Source organism: Mercenaria mercenaria, chromosome 15 (assembly GCF_021730395.1).
Source record: "Mercenaria mercenaria strain notata chromosome 15, MADL_Memer_1, whole genome shotgun sequence".
Taxonomy (NCBI): Eukaryota; Metazoa; Mollusca; class Bivalvia; order Venerida; family Veneridae; genus Mercenaria; species Mercenaria mercenaria.
Window position 1 is genome coordinate 18,266,157 of NC_069375.1, and position 25,548 is coordinate 18,291,704.

A 25,548-nucleotide genomic window follows, 5' to 3' on the forward strand; every position below is an offset into this window, starting at 1 on the left:
TGTGGGACAGCCTAGTTCGAAAATCATAGCTTTAGTTTTTTCTACATTAATTTTCAAACCCCAAACGTTGCAGTAATTTTCAACATCCTTAAGCATTGACTGCAAAGATTCCGGTGACAATGCAAATAAGACCATATCGCCGGCATAAAGTATTAAGAATAATTTCAAGTCATCAATACATATAAGATCATCAATATTTGTATTAATATTTTGTATTATATCATTCACGAAAAACATGAAAAGTAATGGCGAGCTCGGGTCTCCCTGTTTTAAACCGACATCTGAGTTGAAGAAGTTAGAAGTATCCAACTTAAATCGCACACACGACTTAACTGTAGAATACATTGCGCGTAATGCTTGTACAAACTTTCCACTAACATTTTCATTTAATAATTTTTGCCATAGATGCTGTCTGTCGATTTTATCAAAACATTGTTGATAGTCAAGAAATATACAATAAACCTTTTGTTTTACACTTAGTGCCCTGGCTATAATTGCTTGGAGAATAAATATGCAGTCAGTAATGGATTTTCCTTTTTGAAAACCAAACTGATTCTTTGACAGTTTGTCATATTTCTTGCTCCATTTATTTAGCCTGTTTAACAGAATTTGGGAATATATCTTTGCTAATATATTTATCAAGGTGATACCTCGGTAATTTCTTGCCATGTTAACGTCGCCCTTTTTAAATATTGGTGTAATTATACCTTTTTCCCATGAGACTGGGTACTCCCTACTCTCGAAAATCCTGTTATAAAGGCATTTTAAAAATTGTGACAGTAGATCAAAACTGATTTAAATATTTCGGCTGGTAGATTATCTATTCCTGGGCGCTTATAATTGTTTTGTGAAAAAACCGCCTCTCTGATTTCGACCTCAGAAATTTCTGCATCTAGCTCTTGATTATTTAAATTTGAATTTTCGTTAATTGGCTCATCATTCGCCGAGGATGTACCCCCAAACATTTCTTTAAAATGGGTAAACAGATCTTCAGTTGTAAGTGATTCTGGGCTTTTAGCCTTCTTTTTATAAGTCTTCTTAATGTTTTGCCAAAATTTCCTTGGCTGCGAAGTAGCTAAGTTATTTATTCTAGCTCCTTCTCGTACGCGGAAAGCATGTCTCGCCCTTTTTTTAAACTTTATTGTAATGAGTTCGAGCGCGTACAAAATTGTCGCGGTTCTCATTGTTTTTATTCTTATTATAAATATTCCTCATCCTTTTAAATGATTTCTTTGCAGTAAAACAGTTTTCGTCAAACCATTTCTTACTCGTCCGCGCGTTGTTCTCATCTGAGGATTTTTCCAAATACGTCATATGCATTTTTATAAATAAACTGTGTAAAGTCCTGCATAACGCTATTAATCGGCTCCGTGGGCGCTTGTCTGATCAGCCGATTTAAAGTATCATGATTATTCATAATCTTACTACGGAATACAGGTACTTTATCGCTATCCCAAACTATTTTGCTTGAAGGGGGATTAGCTGTATTTTTAAGATTTTTATCATTATAATTCTGTTTAGAAATATTCAATTGTAAACCAAACGATATGCACGCGTGGTCAGAAAATTCATTGAAGTCATGTATAGTAAAATTTACAATATGACTTAAATCTGAGTGTTTTAACAACAAATAATCTACTACGCTGACACCCCTCCGTGAGCAGAAAGTGTACTCGCCTAGCAATTTATCATTCCCTAATCTACCATTCGCTATCAAAAAGTTTGTCGATTGGCAGATATCCAACAAGCGCCGCCCCCAGCAATCAAGCACGTGGTCTTTGTTTACGCGAGGTGGAATAGATGTACTGTCAAAAAGTGGTTGATCACGATCTAGGTACTTATCAAATATTAAGTAATCTAAATTATTTGATGTTCTGCTATTAAAGTCCCCTGACAGAAGTACTTTTCCTAATAGTTCGAATTTTATAATATCCCTTTCAATTTGTTCATAAAAATCAAAATCGTTATTTTGCAAAATGCTGGAATCATGTGGAGGAATATAAACATGACATAAATACACATCGGATTTAAAATTAAACAAATTACCTGCAATTTTTATCCAAATAATACCTTGTTTATACTTTTCTATTATACTAATATAATTTTTCCATTCAGTTTTATAATACACAGATATCCCACCTCTACAACGTCCTCTACTATTAACTTTTGACTTAGTTCCATAAATATGATTGGAAATATAACCCTGAATATCAAGATTTGAAGTGTCTTTAGCTGAAATCCAAGTCTCATTTAAGAAAAACAAATCATAATCTTTCAAAAAATGAATAAAGTCACTGTCTTTATTCTTCCGTTTTAACCCGTTGATATTCCAAAATGCAACTTGAAACGTTTGCTCCTCACGACTTCCCTACACTGCAGTAGCTGAGTCTGGTGGGTGGAATTCCTTTCCATCGATAAACAATTTTTTACCCGAAAATTTTACAGACTTTTTGTCATTCAGTGCAGATTTCATAGCCCCGTATAATGGTTTACGGGCTTCGCGTATTTCTTTCGGTATCTATGCACCTATTCCGTAGCCCGCCGTTTTCAGTTCCTTACTGTTCTCAAAAGATGCCGTTCTCACACGCTCTCTATCTCGAAAGGAGTGGAATTTTACAACTATAGGTCGCGGTTTGGCGGATTTATTTTTTCCAACCCTATGCGCACGGTCGAATGTCATGTTATCTGTAATGTGTAAGTAAGTGTTAATGACATTTTTGGTTAAATCCTCACAATTTTCAGTATTTTCAGCGGCTGCCTCGGCAATCCCATAAAACATAAGATTTTCTCTCATATCTCTGTATTCTAGGTCTAAAATTTTATCTTTCATTATCTCCCTTTCCTCGTTCAGTTCTCTTGCATGATTTTCTAGGTTATCACAAGATTTTTTCAGTTTTTTCATTACGCTTTTGGCTTCTTTTAATTCATGACGACTTCTATCAATTTCGGCCGATGTAAAATCACATTTTTTTCAGTTTCAGTCACACGTATTTCTAAACTTTTATGATTTGTTTCAAGGTCTGTGACCTTTGCATTGATAGAATTTACTGTTTTTTCTATTTTTTTCCACAGTCTTTAGTTTGTCTTTAATGATTTTCATGTCATCCAAAAGCTCAACTGCCCGAGCTGGAGGTTGAGAAAGGGGTTGACACTGCATTCCCATTCCGTATTGTGACATCGTGGGTGGGGAGTTTTGCACAAAATTTGGCGTCATGCCGAACGACTGGTTTTGCTGAGGAAAATCCAGCAATATTCATTTTTTTCTGTTTTTATATTGTTACTTAGATAAAAAGATCATAATTAATTAATAATTGAAAAAATACTTGTCATTTCTCTTATTGAGTTTTACATAATTATTTCATTCTTCATTAAAAAAAAAGGTGAGAGTTTTCTAAAATGGTGAAAATTGTCTTGGTGTAAGCATTATAGTTTAATTGGTCAGGACATTACTCATCAAGAATGAGCAATTACAATTAGTATATTATCAGTTAATTAATTTTGTGTATAATCTGAAAAAAGCTGCATTTCTATCAGTGAAATTTATAGCAATGGAAATAACCAATTATCTTTACATATCAATAAAATTTATAATCCTCTGACATGGACTACATGTTAAGTCTACAGGGGTTTTATGGACCCTTATCAGACTGGGCCAGACATGATCCTGTTTATTGGGGATTAAAGTGTCTGGCTTTTATGTGTGTGGGGGGGGGGGGGGGGGGGGGGTCACTTATATAGGAGATTTTCTTTGCCTTTATAACCTCAGATTCCCCTTCAAAATTCCAGTTTGTTTAGTTCTGCCCAATGTTTTCTCGTTTGGGGCAAACCTATTACTTCATCTGGGGACCAAACGCCGCTTTTCATGGAATTACAAGGCACAACCCGTGTATCATTGAAGGTTCCATGTTCACCGCCGTTGGAATACATCTGCGGATGTCTCTTAATTGCTTTTTGTACTTTTAGCATGTGTAAATGTTGAGTTCTACTCAATCCGGGGCTAGAGGGTGTGGACGGTAGCATGAATTTCCACTACCGTCCATGAACAGGTTCAGTCAAACCGAGCCTGCAACATTTTCGTATTTGTCGTGTTGACCGACCTGTGAAATTTCCACTTTTTCTATTTTAACATTTTGATAAAATTTATGTAATTTGCTATATATTACTCTTTTCATGAATAACTTGTAAATAGATTGAGTACAATTTTATTCAAACAGAATCTAGCATAGATTTTCATTATATTGCTATATTTTAATTAAATATTAAAATTTTATCTCTTAACTTCTGTTTATAGCAAAACTGAGTAATAGTAAAATAAGTAAATGCTATATTCTCCCTTTTCTAATGGTATAGTATATAACTGTTTCTATCCGCTTCAGAAGTTTTTACTATATGCATATGGTTGTTTATCAGATGCATTTTACATATTTTCATGAGCGTCAATGCATTATTTTAAAAGTAACCGCTTACACGTAATGTGTCCATCTAGTATCCCCAAAGCAAGTGCTTAACAACTGCTCGTCTTGTTTTTTTCTGCCACCCATAATACTTTGCATGAAACTTTTAAAAATTCAATCTGTGCGATTAAGTTATGAAAAATAATCTTATATTTTGCAAATTTATCATAATTCTGTTAAATATATGGGAAAGTGTGTGATAATTATCCATTTTATATAAAAAAGGACATAAATATGATAAAGATAAAAGTGGGTATCTTTTCTTCCCTGGTCGAATTGAAAAGGGAGTGGAAGTACGTGTCTGTCCCCGTCCCCGCCCCCGTCCAGGCCTTTCCACAGGCATTTCACAGAAAGAAAAAATGGGTATCTTGAATTCAGATTGTTTCCATTTCTGTGCATAGATAGATCTAAGGTTATTCAAAGCTTTGAAGTCAAATGATGTTATCAAAGAAAAAAAGAAAAATACAAAATAAGTTATTATAAATTGAAATTTCATCTAAAGAAATGTAAGGCACATTACGTGTTTAAATACTTTCTTATCAACATCGATATTTGTAAGGAAAATAACGTCAAACTTCTAGAGTTGTCCGCTAATCAGCAGATCAGGGGACCCTCGATTCTGATTATCATACGTCACAAAAACCGCGCATACCGCACTAGACTTTGAAGTTCTGTTTGACCGGATATTGGTAACGTGTCAACCAGTGTAATTAAAGACACTGATTCTGGTATGTAAGGTATGTGGCTTATGGTCTGCGTATTGGCGGTAAGAGCAAATATACAAGACTGGACGATTGATAGACTTGCTTCTGTTTATCATATTAAGCTACTGTATAGCTACTGTGCAGTACATAGATTGCATGTGATATTTTTCACCTTTATAGCAAACCAGTTCTCACTTCTATAACAAGTTTAGAAAGCCTGATTAAATTGGGACTAAACAAAGTGATAAAATACAACAGCATATCTATTTTTCAAATAATCAAGCTTTATATACAATTATATCCCATTATTGCTTGATTTTTATAAAAGAAATTAAATAAAGAAAATGCATTCAGGCACTTTTTTAAAAAAATAATGAATACTTCATCTATAAATAAATCATATGTATTTTGAACTATGATATCTGTTTATTGCTGGATTTTATTATCATAATGAAGGTGCAACTGAACGCTTCCTTAATTTCTAATAAAATCAAGCTATATTCAATTTTTCTGTTTTTATTTTCTTACTTAGATAAAAGGATCATAATTAATTAATAATTGAAAAAACTGTTTGTCTTTTCTCTTAGAGAGTTTTAAATAATTATTTCCTTTTTTTCGTGAAATACAGGTGAGAGTTTTCTAAAATGGTGAGAATTGTCTTGATGTAAGAATTATAATTTAATTAGTCAGGTGGGGCCTCCGTGGCCGAGTGGTTAGAGTCGTTGACTTCAAACCATTTGCCCCTCATCGATGTGGGTTCGAAACCTCATTTGGGGCGTAGAATTCTTCACGTGATGAAGCCATCCAGCTGGCTTACGGAAGGTCGGTGGTTCTACCCAGGTGCCCGCTCGTGATGAAATTGTGCACGGAGGGGCACCTGGGGTCTTCCTCCACCATTAAAGCTGGAAAGTCGCCATATGACCTAAAATTGTGTCGGTGCGACGTTAAACCCAACAAAATAAATAAATAAATAATTAGTCAGGTCATTACTCAACAAGAATGAGCAATTACAATTAGTATATTATCAATTAAAACAATTTTGTGCATAATCTGAAAAGAAACAAAAAAAAAAAACTGCATTTCGATCAGTGTTATGTATAGCACTGGAAATAACCAATTAGTTTTACATATCAAAAAAAAATTATGATCCTCTGACATGGACTACATGTCAAGTCTACAGGGGTTTTATGGACCCTTATCAGACTGGTCCAGACCGGATCCTGTTTATTGCGGATTAAAGTGTCTGGCTTTAAGTGGGGGTCACTTATATTTTCTTTGCCTTTAATTGCTTTGGCGAACAACTGTTTCGTAATAGTGATAAGTTCTTTATATGAATACTTTTTCCGTTCTTTATGTTTCTTTCTTTAGTGTGCTACATATACTTTTTATTCGTTATTTCTTTATATTAAAAATGTTGTGCCATCGTGCCTGTCTGTCCCCTTTATTTTAACTGTATACAAAATAGTTTTTTCATAGCAGATTGATGAGCCGGTAGTTAAAAGCGAAGGCCTCATTTGAAATATAAAATATGAAATATTAAAAACCCTATAAAATATAGGAAATAAAAATCCTTACTATAAAAATTCTCTCCCGGGCCTTATTTATTTGTAAGAAAAATATTTAATTAGAGAATATCAACGAAGTTATAAAAGTTCATTTTTAAGATGATTGTCGAAAAAACTGAATTCAAAATTATTCGAAATATCTTATAACGAAAAGTACTTAATTTGTGGGCCTGGGGTTAGGGAGGGAATTTTGTCGGTTGGAGTGGTTGGGAGTCGGGGGCAGGAGTATTTTCCATTAAATTGTAGGCGTCATCATGTAGAAAGGTGAGTTTTTATTATTGTATTGCAAACGTTTCTACATAACAAGAAACAGTAAATTTAGAGCATATTAATACAAATTTTACGGTATTATTTACTTGAGATTTAATGATTCCGTTTATGAAATGAATAAAATACCGTGAATTCAACTCGTGTGTCACATATTTATGATAAGACATTTTACGCGAAAGGCAAAGAAAAATCTGTTTTAAATATTCGTGTAAAGTGATCATTTAAGTGTTATCTGCTTCCCTTGAATTGTTTGCAAAATAAGCATGTAGCCCAAAGTGTATCGCAAATTTAAACTTGAACTTATACGATAATTTATAAATTTATGGAATTCTTAATTTAAACATTTCATTAGTGAATAAAACGATATGATTTTTCACGCTTACCATTTTCCCGTTGCGCAGGCGCAATAAACTCTCGTTTCACGATTCTCGTTTACCGATGCGCATGCGCAGCTCGATAAACGATTCTCGTTTTTTTTTTTCGCACGAACGGTTACCCAACGGATAACGGCTTTTTCCCGAAAGCACGGAAAGTTATCGGTGGCTCTACTGTAACCTTGATGAAATCTAGGCCGAGTTCGAAAATGGGTTCTCTGGGGTTAAAAACTAGGTCACTAGGTCAAATCAAGGAAAAACCTTATGTATGCGATAGAGGCTGTATTTATCAATTGATCTTCATGAATTTTTGTCTCAATGTTTGCCTTGATTAAAACTAGGCCGAGTTCGAAAATGGGTCATCTTGGATCAAAAAACTAGGTCACTAGGCCAAATCCAGGAGAAGCCTTGTGTATGCGATATAGGCTGTATTTTTCATTTGATCTTCATGAATTTTGGTCAGAATGATTACCATGTTAAAATCTAGGTCAAGTTTGAATATGGATTATCTGGGTTTAAAAACTAGGTCACAATGTCAAATAAAAGAAAAGCCTTTTGTACGCGACAGAGGCTGTATTTTTCAATTGATCTTCATGAAATTTGGTCAGAATGATTGCATTGATTAAATCTAGGTCGAGCTTGAATATGGGTTATTTGGGATAAAATCTAGGTCAAATCAAAGGAAAAAAATTGTGTATGCGATAGAGGCTGTATTTTTCAACTGATCTTCATGACATTTGGTCAGAATGATTGCCTTGATAAAATCTATAAAGAGTTTAAATATGGGTGATCTTGGGTCAAAAACTAGGTCACTAGGTCAAATCAAATAAAAACCTTGTGTATGAGATAGAGGCTGTATTTTTCAATAGATCTTCATGAAATTTGGTCAGAATGACTGCCTTGATGAAATCTAGGTCGAGTTTGAATATGGGTCATCTTGGATCAAAATCTAGGTCACTAGGTCATATTAAAGATAATGCTTGTTTAAACTTAAGAGACCACATTTTTGGTCCAATCGTAATGAAAACTGGCCAGAATATTATTTTCCATGAAATCACGAAGTCAAACATGTTTACACAGTTATGGTGTGTTTCTCAGGTGAGCAACCTAGGGCCATCTTTAGATCTACAACACTGCACCTTTAATAAAGGTCTTCTCAAAACGAGGTATTTAAACCAGAAGAAAACAGTATCGTATTTTGATTTAGGGCAGCACATTTACATTGCAGCCAATGTGCTTTACTATCTATTTCAGAATAGTTTTGAAACCATTTACCAGGATACATACTTCAATGCATAGTTTGTACATTAATGTGAATTTTTATAAGTATAATGTCGTGGCAACAACACAATGTGCAAAATGTCTAACTAGTTAAGCAGTGACGTCATAGTTACCAGTAAAGATAATGTTATTGGGACGAATAAACAAGTCCTCTGCATTATTTTCGGATTTGATAATTCTATATTTTGCGAGTTGTACGTTGAACTACTAGATTGTAAATATACTATGCAATGCTCTTCTTTCGGGTGTACATTATAACAGATGTTGGACCAAGTATTGAAATGAATTTCGACTATAAGCTGCGTGGTTAGAGTGTAAAAAGTAAAAAGTAAATGCGTTCTTATAATTTGTCAGTTAATAACATACAGGTAATTGTTCCATTTAGAATAATTAAATTAATCGTGATTTAATTATAACGCGTCCGAACTCCTGTCTGTACTTAATTAACAACAAAATGAGATAGTTATTATAATTCCTTAATTGAGTTATCAAATTATGGTACACACATTCCGAAAGTCCTTAAAGTGGAGTTTTTATAACTAATAAAATGGTGTCTATTTAACATGAATACTGTATAGTTTTAAAGTATTGGACCCGTAATAGTGTACCTTTTTAATTCCTATTCCATAAACCTACCTTGACTAATTTTTCCGGAGAGCGTAGGTTCAAGCCGCACTAGGACCAAACGTTTTTCTTTATATTTCTTGTTTTCTAGTATGTTAAATTCGTTATTCAAGACTTATCACTGATTTATTGTACAAAAGCAGATTTTTTTCCCTCTGATAAGCCATTTCTTGCAGTTTAAAATGAATTTTACCTCTCATACAGAAGGGTACAGGGTTAGACATCATACTGAGTTACATGCGGTAAAAGTTCTTTATTTTACCTTTACTCTTCAGTGTACTTATATGGAAGAAATAAATGTAGATTGAGCTAAATTTCTGTCCGATTAAATCCTTTTACATGAGACTCTCTAGAAAAAAAATGTCCTCAAAAGTTTCATTTGGTGTTTTATATTGTTTATCAATACTTTTAGTTTTCTTCTGTAAAAGCTTGTGGTATAATGAATTCTCTGCAAACATTTTGTACACTCGTCGATTTGAGCTTGAGGAAATGTCATAAATTATACGAAAATTAAAAAAAAAATTTAAAACATGACACGATAAAAGTTATTTCAAAATTAAAACACATTGCAAAACAATGTTAACTTTAAGTGTGTATTATTGCGGGTCCACTACCTTAAAACAATAAAACCGGTTGATGAGGTATATCTCAACCTCGATCATTTTACAATTTTAGTTCAGCAAATGGAGTGCTGGTTTGATGCTGGTCATAAATGGTATCCAAAGTGGAATGAAATCGAGTATTACTGTGGACATAAACAGCATTCGGTAAAAGAATGCCAAGACAGTTGCTTGAACCAAAAGAAAATCCCTTTGAAATCGGTATTTCACAACCCATACCATGGATCATGTTGTTGTTTAGCAGTTTCTGCCAAATCAGATTTTGTTGCGAAAAGAAATCAATGGAATTCACTTGTGTATATACTATCGTGCAAATAGATTTCGTGTCATTATTAATTTTGAAAAATCAACGATCAGCACAATCACTGTTTATATGTCAATAGTGATAATTGTGTAAGCGGTATATGTAAGTGAGCAAAAGAACTTGTAAGTACGTCTGTACATAGCTACTTCAGTTTGTTTATATGTTGCAATACAATTAAATCTTATTGGAAATTCCTTCTGGAAAATGATACCATTAAGACACTATTTGTATTTTTCGTCATTAAGAAACTTTGGTCCTGATTCACATACTTTTTCTAGAATTGATAATTAGATTTGTCTCAAACACGAGTTTTTTGCACCGCCTGCATCGGCAGGTTAGAACAAAATATACTTTTTTGAATTCTGGCATCTTGCCTAGTTGAAAATGAATTTCGTCAATATCTAAACCGGATACAAGACTTCGTAAAAAATTAATATTTTCTATATTAATATGCATAGTTTGAAGTACTGTAATACGATGTAAATGTTGTTGTTTTTTTTTGCCGGAGAGCATGTTCACTCTGTCTTTGATTATTTTCCAGCCTGTATGAATGTGTTTCAATTTAGCAAAGCTTCTATTAAGTATCAAGATTTTTTTTACAGTTGCCTCCTCACAATTTTACTGCTTTAAAGAAAAAGTAAAAATTAGTGACAAACATTCTTGAAAAGAAATAAGTAAATGTTGATTCTCTACTTAACCTACAATTTAGTGAAAATCCAGTCCCACGCGTGACTCAGATTAAAATATTATGAGCTTGATTATAACCTTCTAATGAGCTTCATATTGACGATTTTGCCTTGTCTCCCACCCGGATGCATACATTTATGTTGGTATAACATAACTTCATTTGTATGTATGACAAGCAATAAATTTAATTATCTTACCTATTAATAAAAAAAAACCTGGATAAAAAGGCTTTTTGATAAAGTGTGCATGTTAAATGTTTTTTTCCTTGAAAATCAGATGGATACGTTACCAAATTTCGGGGAAGCCAGAGAACCACATACATGAACCTAATATGCTTTGAAATTATCATGTTTTAAAATCCACCAGTTGTTATAATTCACCATGCAATAATCAATCTGTTTACCATGCATTTGCAAAAGCAACGATTTTGTCTAATGGGCATCACTATATGAATACTTCTTTAAATCTAAATAGATACGTTATTACTCTTTCCAGCCGAGTACCGGTATTATTTACCATTACACGCTCAGTACAGATTAAGCATTAATACAGTCTGTATGTGACTGACCTTTCTTTTAGATGTGACAATAATAATTTCGATGTAAATGAGATGTGGAACCAAATTTGTAGTCCTGTTTGGCGCCATATAACCTATACTGTGTTGGTGCGCCGTAAACCCAAATAAATAAATAAATAAATAAATGGATCTTCGGATTTTGTTTTTGTTTTGCGCAGTAGATGCGTTATAAATAGATAAGTAACCGATTGAGACTTTAGTTGACTTTTTCATGTGCTTTAATGACGTGTGATTATTTTTCTGTCACAGTATGAGAGGGATATTACTTGTTGTTTTGAAATCCATTTTAATGAATACTTTACTTAAAACTGGGAGATTAAATTTACATGAATCTTTATAACATCGTAAGTGTATTTTTTCTACGGCTTCATATGCAATAATGAAAAAATATTGTATTTACCCTTTAATATTATGTAAACTATATATGTCAATATTCGAACTTGATAACCATGATTAATTTATTTGCAATTTAATTAAAGGACGGTTCCAGTGTAGTTACTGGTAATGGATTTATTATCTTTTGTAATGTATCAGTTCTATATCAAGTATGGTCTTTTACTACAGAATACGACAGGACAGAATATTCTTTGAGTATAAAACTATAACAGTAGATACATGTCTAATTTCAATTACATCTTTGAATCAGAAGCAGAGCCGTGTTAGGGGCTATAATTGAAGCATAAACATTCTTTGCGTTATATTGTTATATACAAATAACAGAATAAACCGAAACTAATTTCTAAGATTTTCATGAAACATGGCGAACTGGTGAATAGAAAAACAGTGGCCGTGCCGTAACAGAAAGAAACAATTAAAACTCAGAAATCTACAACAACAAATGGTTTACGGAAAGCATGAATAGATGTTGAAGTTTGTAAAATTTTCGTCATTTCCTTGGTTGATGTGGTCATCAAGCATTGTTTGACGTATAACTAGCCAAACCCGGCTGATGTTTTGGGTTACAGAAAATAATGTTATATGTAATATAGTACATCCGCCACCTATTTGCAGATCACATAGGACCATGCACTTGAATTAATTCAAGCTAAGTTAACGTTTCTGCAAAAATAGATAATAGATACGTTACCGCTACTTGAAACATTAAGAATGACAGCATGTGTCCGTATTTTAATCTAACACTACTTTAAAGACTTATATTGCATATTTTGTGAGTTTGTGAGTTAACTTGTTTCCATGGTTAATGTTTTTAACATTTGTTATCTTGCTAAATTAACATTATTGTTTTAATAGATATGTTACCATGTTTTGACCGTTGATTACAAATAGTGAATCAAAGACATATTAACATATTTGTTCAGGCGGCTAAATTATGTCAGCATCTAGATATGACATGTCTGTTGTATCATTGAATATTACAGCTTTCATTTTTACATATTAAAACAACATAGATGGCACTCATCAATTTGAAAATAGAAACTTAAATATTATTTGGTGTACTGATAGATACTGGAAATATTTCTTCGAAAATATAGAGTATCGATTTTGCAATTCCTTAATACAGAATATTTGAATAATTGTAAATCACAAGCTAAATAAGACATATAATATTATGCTTCCATTATTGAATAGGTGCTTTGAGTTAAACAGAAAATAAGTGACATACCTGTTTAGGAACAGATACGAATTCAGGATGATTTGATTTCAACCTAGATACCAGTTTTATCTACAAAAGTCGAAAGCTAAAAAGAATTAGTGTTTATACAGTGTTATTCAAGCATTAAATTTTTAAAAATGTTCTTTTCAGTTACTTTGTGCAAATCCATTTTTAAGTTTTCCAACATTTTAAATTGTATGTTTAGTGTAGAATCAATGAAAACATACGTTGTAAATTTAGGAATTTTCTCACCAAAACGTTTCATTTCTGAAGTGTTATGTTTCTAATTTGTTTTTTATCGTTACTCCAACGTTCCTTTTTATGCTGGCTTTACTTGAATGTCTTTGTAGTGCTAACAGTTTGTACATTTATTTTATATTTACGTAATAAAGTTCTAGTAGTTTATGATAAAACATGATCACAAACCTTGAATCTAATATTTTACACTGCCACATAAAAGCATGAACAACATAGCAGAAAAGAAGATTTGAAATTTTGAAACCTACGAAAAACGTCTACGTCTGTGTGCTTATTTTAGATGTCACATCATCAAAAAACTGAAGACTGTTCTTGCATTATATACCGTTTTAAATTTGAAATTAAAGTTTAGGCTACATAAACACGTCGTATTTATAATTAATAAGGAGTTGATGAATAGTCAAGCGTATAACAGTTTTCATTAAAAACGATACTCACATCTGTAAAGGCTCGTAATTAAAATTGTAAAGTATATGATGCACATACCCTTAGTGCACCTAGTTTGTAACCAATAAAATAACATGACAATTTAACTATTACGGTATAACAATTGACGTTCCTCTTCAGTAGCGTCAGTATGCATGGATTTGATGAACCCGATGTCGTATTTATTACGTTTAACTTAAAGACACTTTGCAAACACATGTCGATTCGAAAACCATGTTCCTAGTAAAAGGAGATGTGTGTTTGCTAAGTTTAATTAATTTCATTGCCATATGCAAATACATGCAGGTCAGAAAAACAGTACATATAAATAACAACATAAAATGGATTTACACAAAATCTGCCATTATAAGCAGCATGTCATTCTGTGAAGGAAACTTTTAGTTACAATATCGCTCTATCACTTTCCGTATTTCGCAGCCTCTAGTTAGGTTAAAGCCGACATGTACGTGACTGTGCTTTCTTTGGTGACATAGCAGAATTAGCACGAGACAGTACTGATTCAAAACTTTGTAACGCTTGTCATTATAACTTCTGTTGTATTTGCATTTTAGCTTGTCTCAGCTACAAAGTAGAAAGTTTGCGTTAATCATATGATAGGTTCCATCGTCTTTCTTTAGGCGTTATGTCTTTTGCAAAGAAAATGAGAAATGTTCAATATGTTGCACTTTTCACTTTGTTTAGCATTTAAGAATGCAGTGAAACCATTATTAAGCAGCCAGCAGTCTTGTTGCTTAAGATAGGTGACTACTTGAGACAAGCTGATGGTAGACAAAAGATAAATGTGGGAAATCAGCAGACAAGCTGCTTAAGGTGGGTCTCTGCTTGAGACAAGTTGATGTTACAACAAAAGATCAATGTGGGAAGTTAGCACACCGGCTGCTTAAGGTAGATGACAGCTTGAGACAAGTTGTTGTTAGAACAAAATTTGTTTGTTTGGGTTTAACGCCGTTTTTCAACAGTATTTCAGTTAAGTAACGGCGAGCAGTAAACCTAACCAGTGTTTCTGGATTCTGTACCAGTACAAACCTGTTCTCCGCAAGTAACTCCCAACTTCCCCACATGAATAAGATCAATGTGGGAAGTTAGTCGACAGGGTGCTTAAGGTTGATGACTGTTTGAGACAAGTTGATGTTAAAACAAAAGGTCAACGTACGAAGTTAGCAGACTGCTTGCTTAAGGTCAATGCGGGAAGTAAGCAGACTGATTTCTTAATGTAGATGACTGCTTCAGACAAGTTCATCTTAGAACAAAAGGCCAAGGCGGGAAGTTAGCAGACTGGCTGCTAAAGGTAGGTGACTGCTTGAGACAAGATGATTTTCTAACAAAAGGTCAATGGGGGAAATAAGCAGACAGGGACCTTAAGGTAGATGACTGCTTGAGATAAGTTGATGTTAGAAGAAATGGTCTATGTGGGAAATAAGCAGACAGCCAGCTTAAGGTAGATGACTGCTTGAGATAAGTTGATGTTAGAACAAATGGTCTATGTGGGAAGTTAGCAGACTGGTTGCTTAAGTAAGGTGACTGCTAGAGACAAGTTGATGTTAGAACAAAAGGTCAATGCGCGAAGTTAGCAGACAGGTTGCTTAAGTTAGATGACTTCTTGAGATAAGTTGATGTTAGAACAAAAGGTCAATCTGGGAAGTTAGCAGACTGGTTGCTTATTGTAGATGACTGCTTGAGACAAGTTGATGTTAGAACAAAAGGTCAATGCGCGAATTTAGCAGACTGGTTGCTTAAGTTAGATCACTTCTTGAGAAAAGTTGATGTTAGAACAAAGGGTCAATGTGGGAAGTTAGCAGACTGGTTGCTTATTGTAGACAAGTTGATTTTCTAACAAAAGGTCAATAGGGGAAATAAGCAGACAGGCACCTTAAGGTAGATGACAGCTTGAGATAAATTGATGTTAGAACAAATGGTCTATGTGGGAAAAAAGCAGACAGACAGCTTAAGGTAGGTGACTGCTTGAGATAAGTTGATGTTAGAACAAATGTTCTATGTGGGAAGTTAGCAGACTGATTGCTTAAGGTAGATGACTCCTTGAGACGAGTTGATGTTAGAAAAAAAGGTCAATGGGGGAAATAAGCAGACGGCCTGCTTAATGTAGGTGACTGCTAGGGACATGTTGATGTTAGAACGAAAGGTCAATGTGCGAAATTAGAAGACAGTCTGCTTATTGTAGGTGACTGCTTGAGACAAGTTGATGTTAGAACAAAAGGTCAATGCGGGAAATTAGCAGACGGCCTGCTTAATGTAGGTGACTGCTAGGGACATGTTGCTGTTAGAACGAAAGGTCAATGTGCGAAATTAGCAGACAGGCTGCTTATCGTAGGTGACTGCTTGAGACAAGTTGATGTTAGAACAAAAGGTCAATGCGGGAAGTAAACAGACTGGCTGCTTAAGGTAGGTAATAAGTTGAGACAATTAATGTTAGAAGAAAAGGTCAATGTAGGAAATTAGAAGAATAGGCAGCTTAAGTTAGGTGATTGCTTGAGACAAGTTGATGTTAAAACAAAAGGTCAATGTGCGAAATTAGCTGACAGGCTGCTTAACGTAAGTGACTGCTTGAGACAAGTTGTTGTTAGAACAAAAGATCAATACGGGAAGTTAGCAGACTGGCTGCTTAAGGTATATTTCTGCTTGAGACAAATTGATATTTGAACAAATGGTCAATGTGGGAACGTAACAGACATGCTGTTTAAGGTAGGTGACTCCTTGAGATACTTTTATGTTTGAACAATAGGTAAATGTGGGAAATTGGGAGGCCGGCTGCTTAAGGTACGTTAGTGCATGAGATTAAATTGATCTTAAAACAAGAGGTCAGGAAAATTAGCAGACATGCTACTCAAATAAGCTGACTGCTTAAAATAAGTTGTAGTTACAACAAAATGTCAATGGGGCAAATAAGCAGGCTGCTTAAGGGAGGTGACAGCTTCAGAAAAAAAATGATATTAGAACAATAGGTCAGTGTAGGAAGTAAACAGACTGGCTGCTTAAAGAAGATGACTGCTAGAGACAAGTATATATTAGAACAAAAGGTCTATTGGGGAAACTAGCAGGCTAGCTACATAATGTAAGTGTCCGCTTCAGACAAGTTGATCTTGGAACAAAAGATCAATGCGGGAAGTTAGCAGACTGGCTGCTTAAGGTATATGACTGTTTGAGACAAGTTGTATTTAGCAAAAATGGTCAGTGAGGCAATTAGCAGCAGCTTATTGGAAGTGACTGCTTGAGACAAGTTGATGTTAAAACAAAAGGTGTATGTGGGAAATTAAAAAACTGGCTTCCTAAGGCAAGTGACTGCTTGAGAGAAGTTGTTCTTCGAAAAATGTCAATGCAGAAATTTAGCAGACTGGCTGCTTAAGGTAGATGACTGTTTGAGAGAAGTTGTAAATAGAACAAAAGGTCAATGTGGGAAGTTGGCAGTCTGCTTAAGGGAGGCTACTGTATGAGACAAGCTGATGTTAGAACAAAAGGTCTATGTGGGAAATTAACTGACTGGTTGCATAAGGTAGATGACTGCTTAAGACAAGTTGTAGTTAGAACAAAAGGTTAATGGGGAATTTGGCAGGCTGCTTAAGGGAGATAACTGCTTGAGACAGTTGATGTTAGAACAAAAGGTCTATGTGGGAAATTAGCTGACTGGTTACTTAAGGTAGATGACTGCTTGGAATAAGTTGATGTATGAACAAAAGGTCAATGGGGGAAGTCAGCAGACTGGCTATTTAAGGTAGATGACGGCTTGAGATAAGTTGATGTATGAACAAAAGGTCAATGTGGAAACAATTAGCAGACGGGCTGCTTAAGGTAGGTGACTGCTAGGGACAAGTTGATGTTAGAACAGTTGGTCAATATGGGAAATTAGCAGACGGCCTGCTTAATGAACGTGACTGCTAGGGACAAGTTGATGGGGGAAGTTAGCAGACTTGGTGCTTAAGGTAGAAGACTGCTTGAGACATGTTGAGGTATAAGCCAAAGGTGAATGTGGGAAGTTAGCAGACTTGGTGCTTAAGGTAGAAGTCTGATTGAGACAAGTTGATGTTAGAACCAAAGGTCAATGTGGGAAGTTAGCTGACTGGCTGCTTAAGGCAGATGACTGCTTCAGACAAGTTGATGTTAGAACAAAAGGTCAATGTGGAAACAATTAGCAGACGGGCTGCTTAAGGTAGGTGACTGCTAGGGACAAGTTGATGTTAGAACAGTTGGTCAATATGGGAAATTAGCAGACGGCCTGCTTAATGAACGTGACTGCTAGGGACAAGTTGATGTTAGAACAAAAGGTCAATGTGGGAAATTTGCAGTCTGGCTACTTAAGGTAGATGATTGCTTGAGACAAGTTGATGTTAGAACAAAAGGTCAATGCGGGAAGCTAGCAGACAGGTTGCTTAAGTTAGATGACTTCTTGAGAAATGTTGATCTAAGAACCAAAGGTCAATGTGGGTAATAAGCACACAGGCAGCTTAAGGTAGTTGACTGCTTGAGACAAGTTGATCTAAGAACAAAAGGTCAATGTGGGAAATTAGCAGACTGGCTTCCTATTGGAAGTGACTGCTAGGGACAAGTTGATGTTAGAAGTTAAGGTCAATGCGGGAAATTAGCAGACGGCCTCCTTAATGTAGGTGACTGCTAGGGACAAGTTGATGTTAGAACGAAAGGTAAATGTGCGAAATTAGCAGACAGGTTGCTTAACATAGGTGACTGCTTGAGACAAGTTGATGTTAGAACAAAAGGTCAATGCGGAAAATTATAAAACTTGCTGGGTAACGTAGGTGATTGCTTGAGACAAGTTGATCTTAGAACAAAAGGTCAATGTGGGAAGTTGGCAGACTGGCTGCTTAAGGTAGATGACTGCTTGAGACAACTTGAGTGACCACTGTGGGGTTGCCTACAATGTTTACCTGGCAGTCAGAAGAAGCCTGACCGGTATGTTTTTCAATATAAAAAAGGTGATATCGACAGTGTCAAAGATGATATGAGTAAATTTAAAAATGAATTTTTATCTAGTGATCCTCTCCAAAACTCACAACTGGAACTTATTCAAAAACAATTTAAGCAATGAGGGATCACATATCCCAGAAAATGATTACATCTCGTTGGAATCTCTCCTGGTTCACGAATGAAATATGGTGTCTTTTTCAAAGGAAGAAACGAGCATGGAAACTTGGTCATCATAACCGTAATATTCATTATTGGAATAGATACATCCAGTTAAGCAAAAAGGTTTAACACTCCATTGAAAGTGCTCTTCGTGACTATTTTGACAATATACTTAACACTAGTGTAACTGAAAACTCTAAACAATTCTATTCATATATCAAACAAAAGAAATCAGGTCAGAGCAACATCCCAGTACTCAAACAAAACAACAACGATTTGAGTGAACCAACGGACAAAGCCAATGCTTTGAATAACCAATACACTTCAGTGTTTACTAGATAGCAAGACGATGAACTTCCTGCATTAGATGGTGACCCAACACCACCACTGCCCGATATAAACTTTTCAACACCCGGTATTGAGAAATTACTTTTGAACTTAAATCCATCGATCAAAGGCATCCGGTCCAGATCTTCTTCCCACTCGTGCACTGACGATGGTGGTTAAGTAAATAGCACCGATAATCTCTGTCATATTTCAACAGTCGTATGACACTGGCCAAGTACCTGCAGACTGGCAGAATGCTAACGTGACAGCAGTCTACAAAAAGGGTGATAAGACCAACCCTGCAAACTGTGTCGTTATCGTGCATCTTGTGTAAGACCATGGAACACATAGTACCGGTATTTAGTAGCATTATGAACCACTTTGACAAAAATGACACACTGGTATCCTTTCAGCATGATTTCGATCTAACCATTCATGCGAGACTCGACTCCTTAACACCGTGGAGGACTTTTCTCGCAGCCTTGAAAACCACTGATACTCTTATATTGGACTTTAGTAGGTCCTTTGATACTGTGCCGCACAGAAGGCTTCTACACAAGATACGCCATTATGGAGTCACTGGGACCACCAACAGATGGATTGAAGCATGGTTGTGTCATCGCCAGCAAAGAATTGTACTGGATTGCTCCTCATCCTCTGATGCGCCAGTTATCTGAGGGGCTCTACAGGGCACAATGTTAGGGCCTCTGATGTTTCTATTTGATGTAAATGACATAGCTAATAAAATATCATCTCTGACAGTTATTAAGTTATTAGCTGATGACTGTTTGCTGTACCGTACCATCAACAGTATTAGTGATATGTTACAACATCAGCAAGATCTGGGTTCTCTGGTCGAATGGTCTCAAGCCTGGCTCATGAACTTTAACGCGACTAAATGTCATCTACTGAAGATTACCAGGAAAAAATATATTGAAACTAGCTATAACATCGAAGGCAACACCCTCCAGAATGTAGATTCCCATCCCTACCTCGGAGTTGAACTTTTTTTTATAATTTATTTTTTCTCTTTTATGACATACATCATACAAACACGTTACACTTGTTTTGTACAATTCTGCAGACCTACTAAATAATCATAAAACAGAAATAATATCTTTGAGATACATAAAACATTTGCAATTATTTCCCCTTCAGTTTTGTTTATAAAATCGTTTTGTATGTCAAAAAAAGATAAATAAATGTATCCACTTTGCATGATAAGACGCTTAATTTGAGAAGAAAGTTAACACTGTATAAAATAAAAGTAGAGAAAAAAAAGTATAGAGTATACCCATGTGCGCTCTTGATTACCTTTGAAATAGATTTTTTTTTTTTTTTCATGTGTCTCAGTGATGTACGTGTTAAGGACGCATATTAAAGATTTAAGAAAGACCATTTCTTTAAATGATAATCAATTTTGTTTTGCATTATTGCTATTTCTTTTTCTAGACAAATTCTGATATTTAAATAGGATAAAAACTGATTGAATACGGGAACCTTTTGTCTATTTTTCATTTGAAAAATAAAATATTTCATAAAAAAAAACATGAAATTTATGTTATTGCTTTTTAACCCCGTTTGCACAGTGCCAAAACTTATACATTCTAGATTGAACAGGCACGATATTCACTTTTCTGCAAGAAAGTTACTTAGTCTATTCCACAAAATTTGAACATGATTACATTCCCAAAATAGATGTTCTATACTTTCCACTTGCATGTTACAAAAATCACATAAGTTTGTTCTAGACAGTTTCGTTTTGTACAAGTATTTATTTGTTGGAACTATTTGCATTAAAAATTTATACTGGAAGTTTCTAATTTTTGTGTCTATCGTTGCTTTAAAAAATTTGTCCATAAATTTTATTCCATTTTATGTTAATGTTTTCAACAGTAGATCCCCATTTCTTTTCTGATTTTATTTCTGGTTTAAGTTTTAAATTGAATTGTTTGGTGTATAGTTATTTGTTTGGTGCTTTTGCTGCCTGAATTGTATTAAGCAGGTTGTCTGTAGTATTGTAAATAATGTTTTCTTTTTTAAGTGATTCTTTTAGATCCGGCTTAATGCTGGTGATAATTTGATAATATTTTAGGAATTCAGTATCTTCTAGACTGTATAAATACTTGTTCAAAAAAATAAAAATCTTTTTTCCTGTAATCAAATAAGTGTTCTAAATATTTTATTTTTTTTTCATACCATTCTTTGTAATACAACGTTTTATTCCCATTCCTTGTGTCAGAGTTGTTCCAGATTATCTGTTTTCCACTTATGTCATTTAATTCAACCTTCTTAATGGTATGCCATGCAATAAGAACATCTTTGAGAAATGTGTTGTTTTTACATATGTTTTCAATGTCTTTATCATTTAAATTACATTCAAATACTAACTTTCCCCCTGTGGTTTTAGAATTGTATTATAGAAAGTACCCCAAATTACACTTTGACTGTTACACATAAATCGTTTTATCCAACAGGCTTTTATCGAGTTCAAAAAACACTTAATATTTATCATTTTAGTCTCCTTTCTCGTAATCAAGTTGTAGTATATCTCTTTTGATTTTTTCTGGTTTATTGTTCCATATAAAATTATACATTATCTTTATTATTTCCTTTAATTTTTCTTCAGACGGACTTGGTAAAACTGTAAAGGGATATATAAGCTTCGGTAACGCAAAGGTTTTTATCACTGTAATTTTTCCTAGTAATGTTAGTTTTCTGTGTTCCCATTGTTTCAAACAGTTTTTAAAGCTATTTAATTTTGGGTCTAGATTAACGTCTACATTTTTATTAATATTGTTCGAGAATGTCATACCAAGTGTTTTTGCCGATTCAGATGTCCAATTAAATTTTTTATCATTACACAGTTTCATATTTGTATTTACTAAAGATCCCGCTCTTAAAATTGTTGATTTGTTGAAGTAAAGTTTTAGTACTGATATGTTACCGAAATTAGTTATGACATCAATAAGTTTTTCGAATGAGTTTCTTTGTCCGTTTGTTCTCGGAGTTGAACTTACCTCAGATCTTACCTGGAAACACCACATAAACAATATTACTGGCAAAGCTAACAAAATACTCAACCTTTTAAGACGACATCTGTACAATTGCAACCAGGAAGTGAAACAGAAAGCATTTACATCTCTTGTTCGACCACATCTCGAGTACTCCTCCTCAGTATGTGACCCCTATTACAAACAAGATATTCTGACATTGGAAAAGGTGCCACGCAGGGAGCACGTTTTGTTACAGGAAATCATTCTTACAGAGACAGCGTTACAGCTATGCTGAACGACCTCAATTGGCCTCCTCTCAAAACAACGTAGGCAGCAAAAACGACTGACTACTTCCTACAAGGCAGTTAACAACGAGTCTCCTGTTACCACCCCGGAGTACCTCCAACGTCATGTCCGCCATGTTACTAGAAAACACGGCCACGCCTACAAACTCCGTGCAAACTATGAGCAGTACAAGAACAGCTTCCTGCCCTGTACAACCCGTGAGTGGAATGCCCTTCCACCGGACCTCGTTCAGGCCACATCTGCAGACGACTTCAGTCACCGCCTGCAAAAATACCCCGCCTAGACACTACAAGGGTTTTATCTTCTGTGAACTTATACATAGAAGCTTTTAACCACTGTGATGACGTCACTTGCCTGCGATGCGAAAGCCCTTGGCAGTACGAGAATAGAAGTAGAAATTGATGTTAGAGCAAAAGGTCAATGTTGGAGGTTATAAGACTGACTGCGGAAGGTATGTGATTGCTTGAGAAAAGTTGATCATAGAACAAAAGGTCAATGCGGGAAGTTGTAGATGTGGGAAGTTAGCAGACTGGCAACTAAAGGTAGATGACTGCTTGAGACAAATTGATGTTAGAACAAAAGGTCTATGTGGGAAATTAGACGACAGGCAGCTTAAGGTAGGTGACTGCTTGAGACAAGTTGATGTTAGAACAAAATGTCAATGTGGAAAGTTAGCAGACTGGCTGCGTAAGGTAGCTGATTGGTTGAGACAAGTTGATCTTAGAACAAAGGTCAATGTGGGAAGTTAGCAAACTGGCGGCTTAAGGTACATGACTTCTTGAGACAACATGATGTTAGAACAAAAGGTCAATTTTGGAAGTAATAAGACTGGCTGCGTAAGGTAGGTTATTGCTTGAGACAAGTTGAGTTTAGAACAAAAGGTCAATGCGGGAAGTTAGCAGACTGGCTGCTTAAGGTAGATGACTGCTTGAGAGAGGTTGATGTTAGAACAAAAGGTAAATGCGGGAAATTAGAAGACAGGCAGCTTGAGGTAGGTGACTGCTTGAGACAAGATCATGTTAGAAAAAAAGGTCTATGTGGGAAGTTAGCAGACTGGCTGCTTAAGGTAGATGACTCCTTGAGACAAGTTGATGTTAGAACAAAAGGTCAATGCGGAAAGTTAGAAACTGGTTGTTCAAGGAAGATGACTGCTTGAGATCAGTTGATCTTAGAACAAAAGGTCAATCTGGGAAGTTAGCAGACTGGCGGCTTAAGGTAGGTATCTGCTTGAAACAAGTTGATGTTTGAAGAAAGGTCAATATGGGAAGTTAGCAGACGGCCAGATTAAGGTAGATGACTGCTTGAGACAAGGTGATGTCCGAACGAAAGGTCAATGCGGGAAGTTAGCAGACAGGCTGCTTAAGGTAGATAACAGCTTGAGACAAGTAGATCTTAGAATAAAAGGTCAATTTTGCACGTTATAAGACTGGCTGCTTAAGGTAGGTGATTTCTTGAGACAAGTTGATCTTACAACAAAAGGTCAATGTGGGAAGTCAGCAGACTGGCTGCTTAAGGTAGATGACTGCTTGAGAAAAGTTGATGTAAGAACAAATGGTCAATGTGGGAAATAAACAGACAGGCAGCTTAAGGTAGGTGTCTGCTTGAGACAATCTGATGATAGAACAAATAATCAAAGTTGAAAATTAGCAGACTGGTTATTCAATATCAGACTCTGCTTGAGATAAATTGATTTTCAAACAAATGGTCAATGTTCGACTGGCTGCTTAAGGGATGTGACAGCTTGAGACAAGTTGATGTTAGAACAAAAGGTCAATGTGGGAAATTAGCACAAAGGCAGCTTAAAGTACGTGACTGCTTGAGACAAGCTGATGTTCGAATAAAAAGTCAATATGGGAAATTAGCAGACAGGCAGCTTAAACTACGTGACTGCTTGAGACAAGTTGATGTTAGAACAAAAGGTCAATGTGGGAAATTAGCAGACAGGCTGCTTATCGGAAGTGACTGCTATGGACAAGTTGATGCTAGAACAAAATGTCAATATGGGAAGTTAGCAGACATGCTGCTTAAGGTAGGCAACTGCTTGAGACAAGTTGATGTTAAAACAAAAGGTCAATGCGGGAATTGATAAGACTGGTTGCTTAAGATAGGTATCTGCTTGAGACAAATTGATATTTGAACAAATGGTTAATGTGGGAAGATAGCAGACCGGCTGCTTAAAGTAGATGACTGCTTGGGACAAGTTGATGTTACAACAAAAGGTCAATGCGGAAAATTATAAGACTGTCTGCGTAAGGTAGGTTATTGCTTGAGACAAGTTGATCTTAGAACAAAAGGTCAATGTGGGAAGTTAGCAGACTGGCTGCTTAAGGTACATGACTGCTTGAGACAAGTTGATGTTAGAACAAGTGGTCAATGTTGGAAGTTATAAAACTGCCTGCGTAAGGTAGGTGATTGCTTGAGACAAGTTGATCATGGAACAAAAGGTTAATGCGGGAAGTAAGCAGACTTGCTACTTAAGGTAGATGACTGCTTGAGACAAGTTGATGTTAGAACAAAGGGTCAAGGCGGGAAATTAGAAGACAGGAAGCTTATGGTAGGTGACTGCTTGAGACAATTTGCTCTTCGAAGAAAAGGTAAATGTGGGATATTTGCAGACTGTCTGCTTAAGGTAGACGACTGCTTGAGAAAAGTTGATTTTAGAACAAATGGTCAATGTGGGAAGTTAGCACATTATCTGCTTAATGTAGCTGACTGCTTTAGACAAGTTGATCTTAGAACAAAAGGATAATGTGGGAAGTTAGCAGACTGGCAGCTTAAGGTAGACGACTGCTTGATACTAGGTGATGTTAGAACAAAATTTTAATATGTGAATTTGGCAGACAGGCTGCTAAAGGGAAGTGTCTGCTTGAGACAAGTTGACATTTAAACAAAAGGTCAATGCGGAAAGATAACAAACTGACTGCTGAAGGTAGATAGCTACTTAAGACAATTTGATGTTAGAGCGAAAAACAGCAGTCAGGCTGCTTAACTCCCTGGGGCCTAAATGCGACTATAGGCGTTATATTTTCTACCCCTGTAGCATCG

General features: G+C 35.4%; 1 protein-coding gene across 1 annotated transcript in view; it reads left to right on the forward strand.

Moving 5' to 3' along the window:
- The window catches only part of LOC123548916 (sushi, von Willebrand factor type A, EGF and pentraxin domain-containing protein 1-like), a 68,222-nt gene extending 56,633 nt beyond the window's left edge, over positions 1 to 11,589 (forward strand). The window contains exon 24 of the mRNA XM_053524099.1: positions 9,948 to 11,589. Within this exon, the coding sequence (XP_053380074.1) occupies positions 9,948 to 10,210 (263 nt within the window). The 3' untranslated portion in view covers positions 10,211 to 11,589. The remainder of the gene's footprint in view (positions 1 to 9,947) is intronic.
- The last annotated feature ends 13,959 nt before the right edge of the window (positions 11,590 to 25,548 follow it).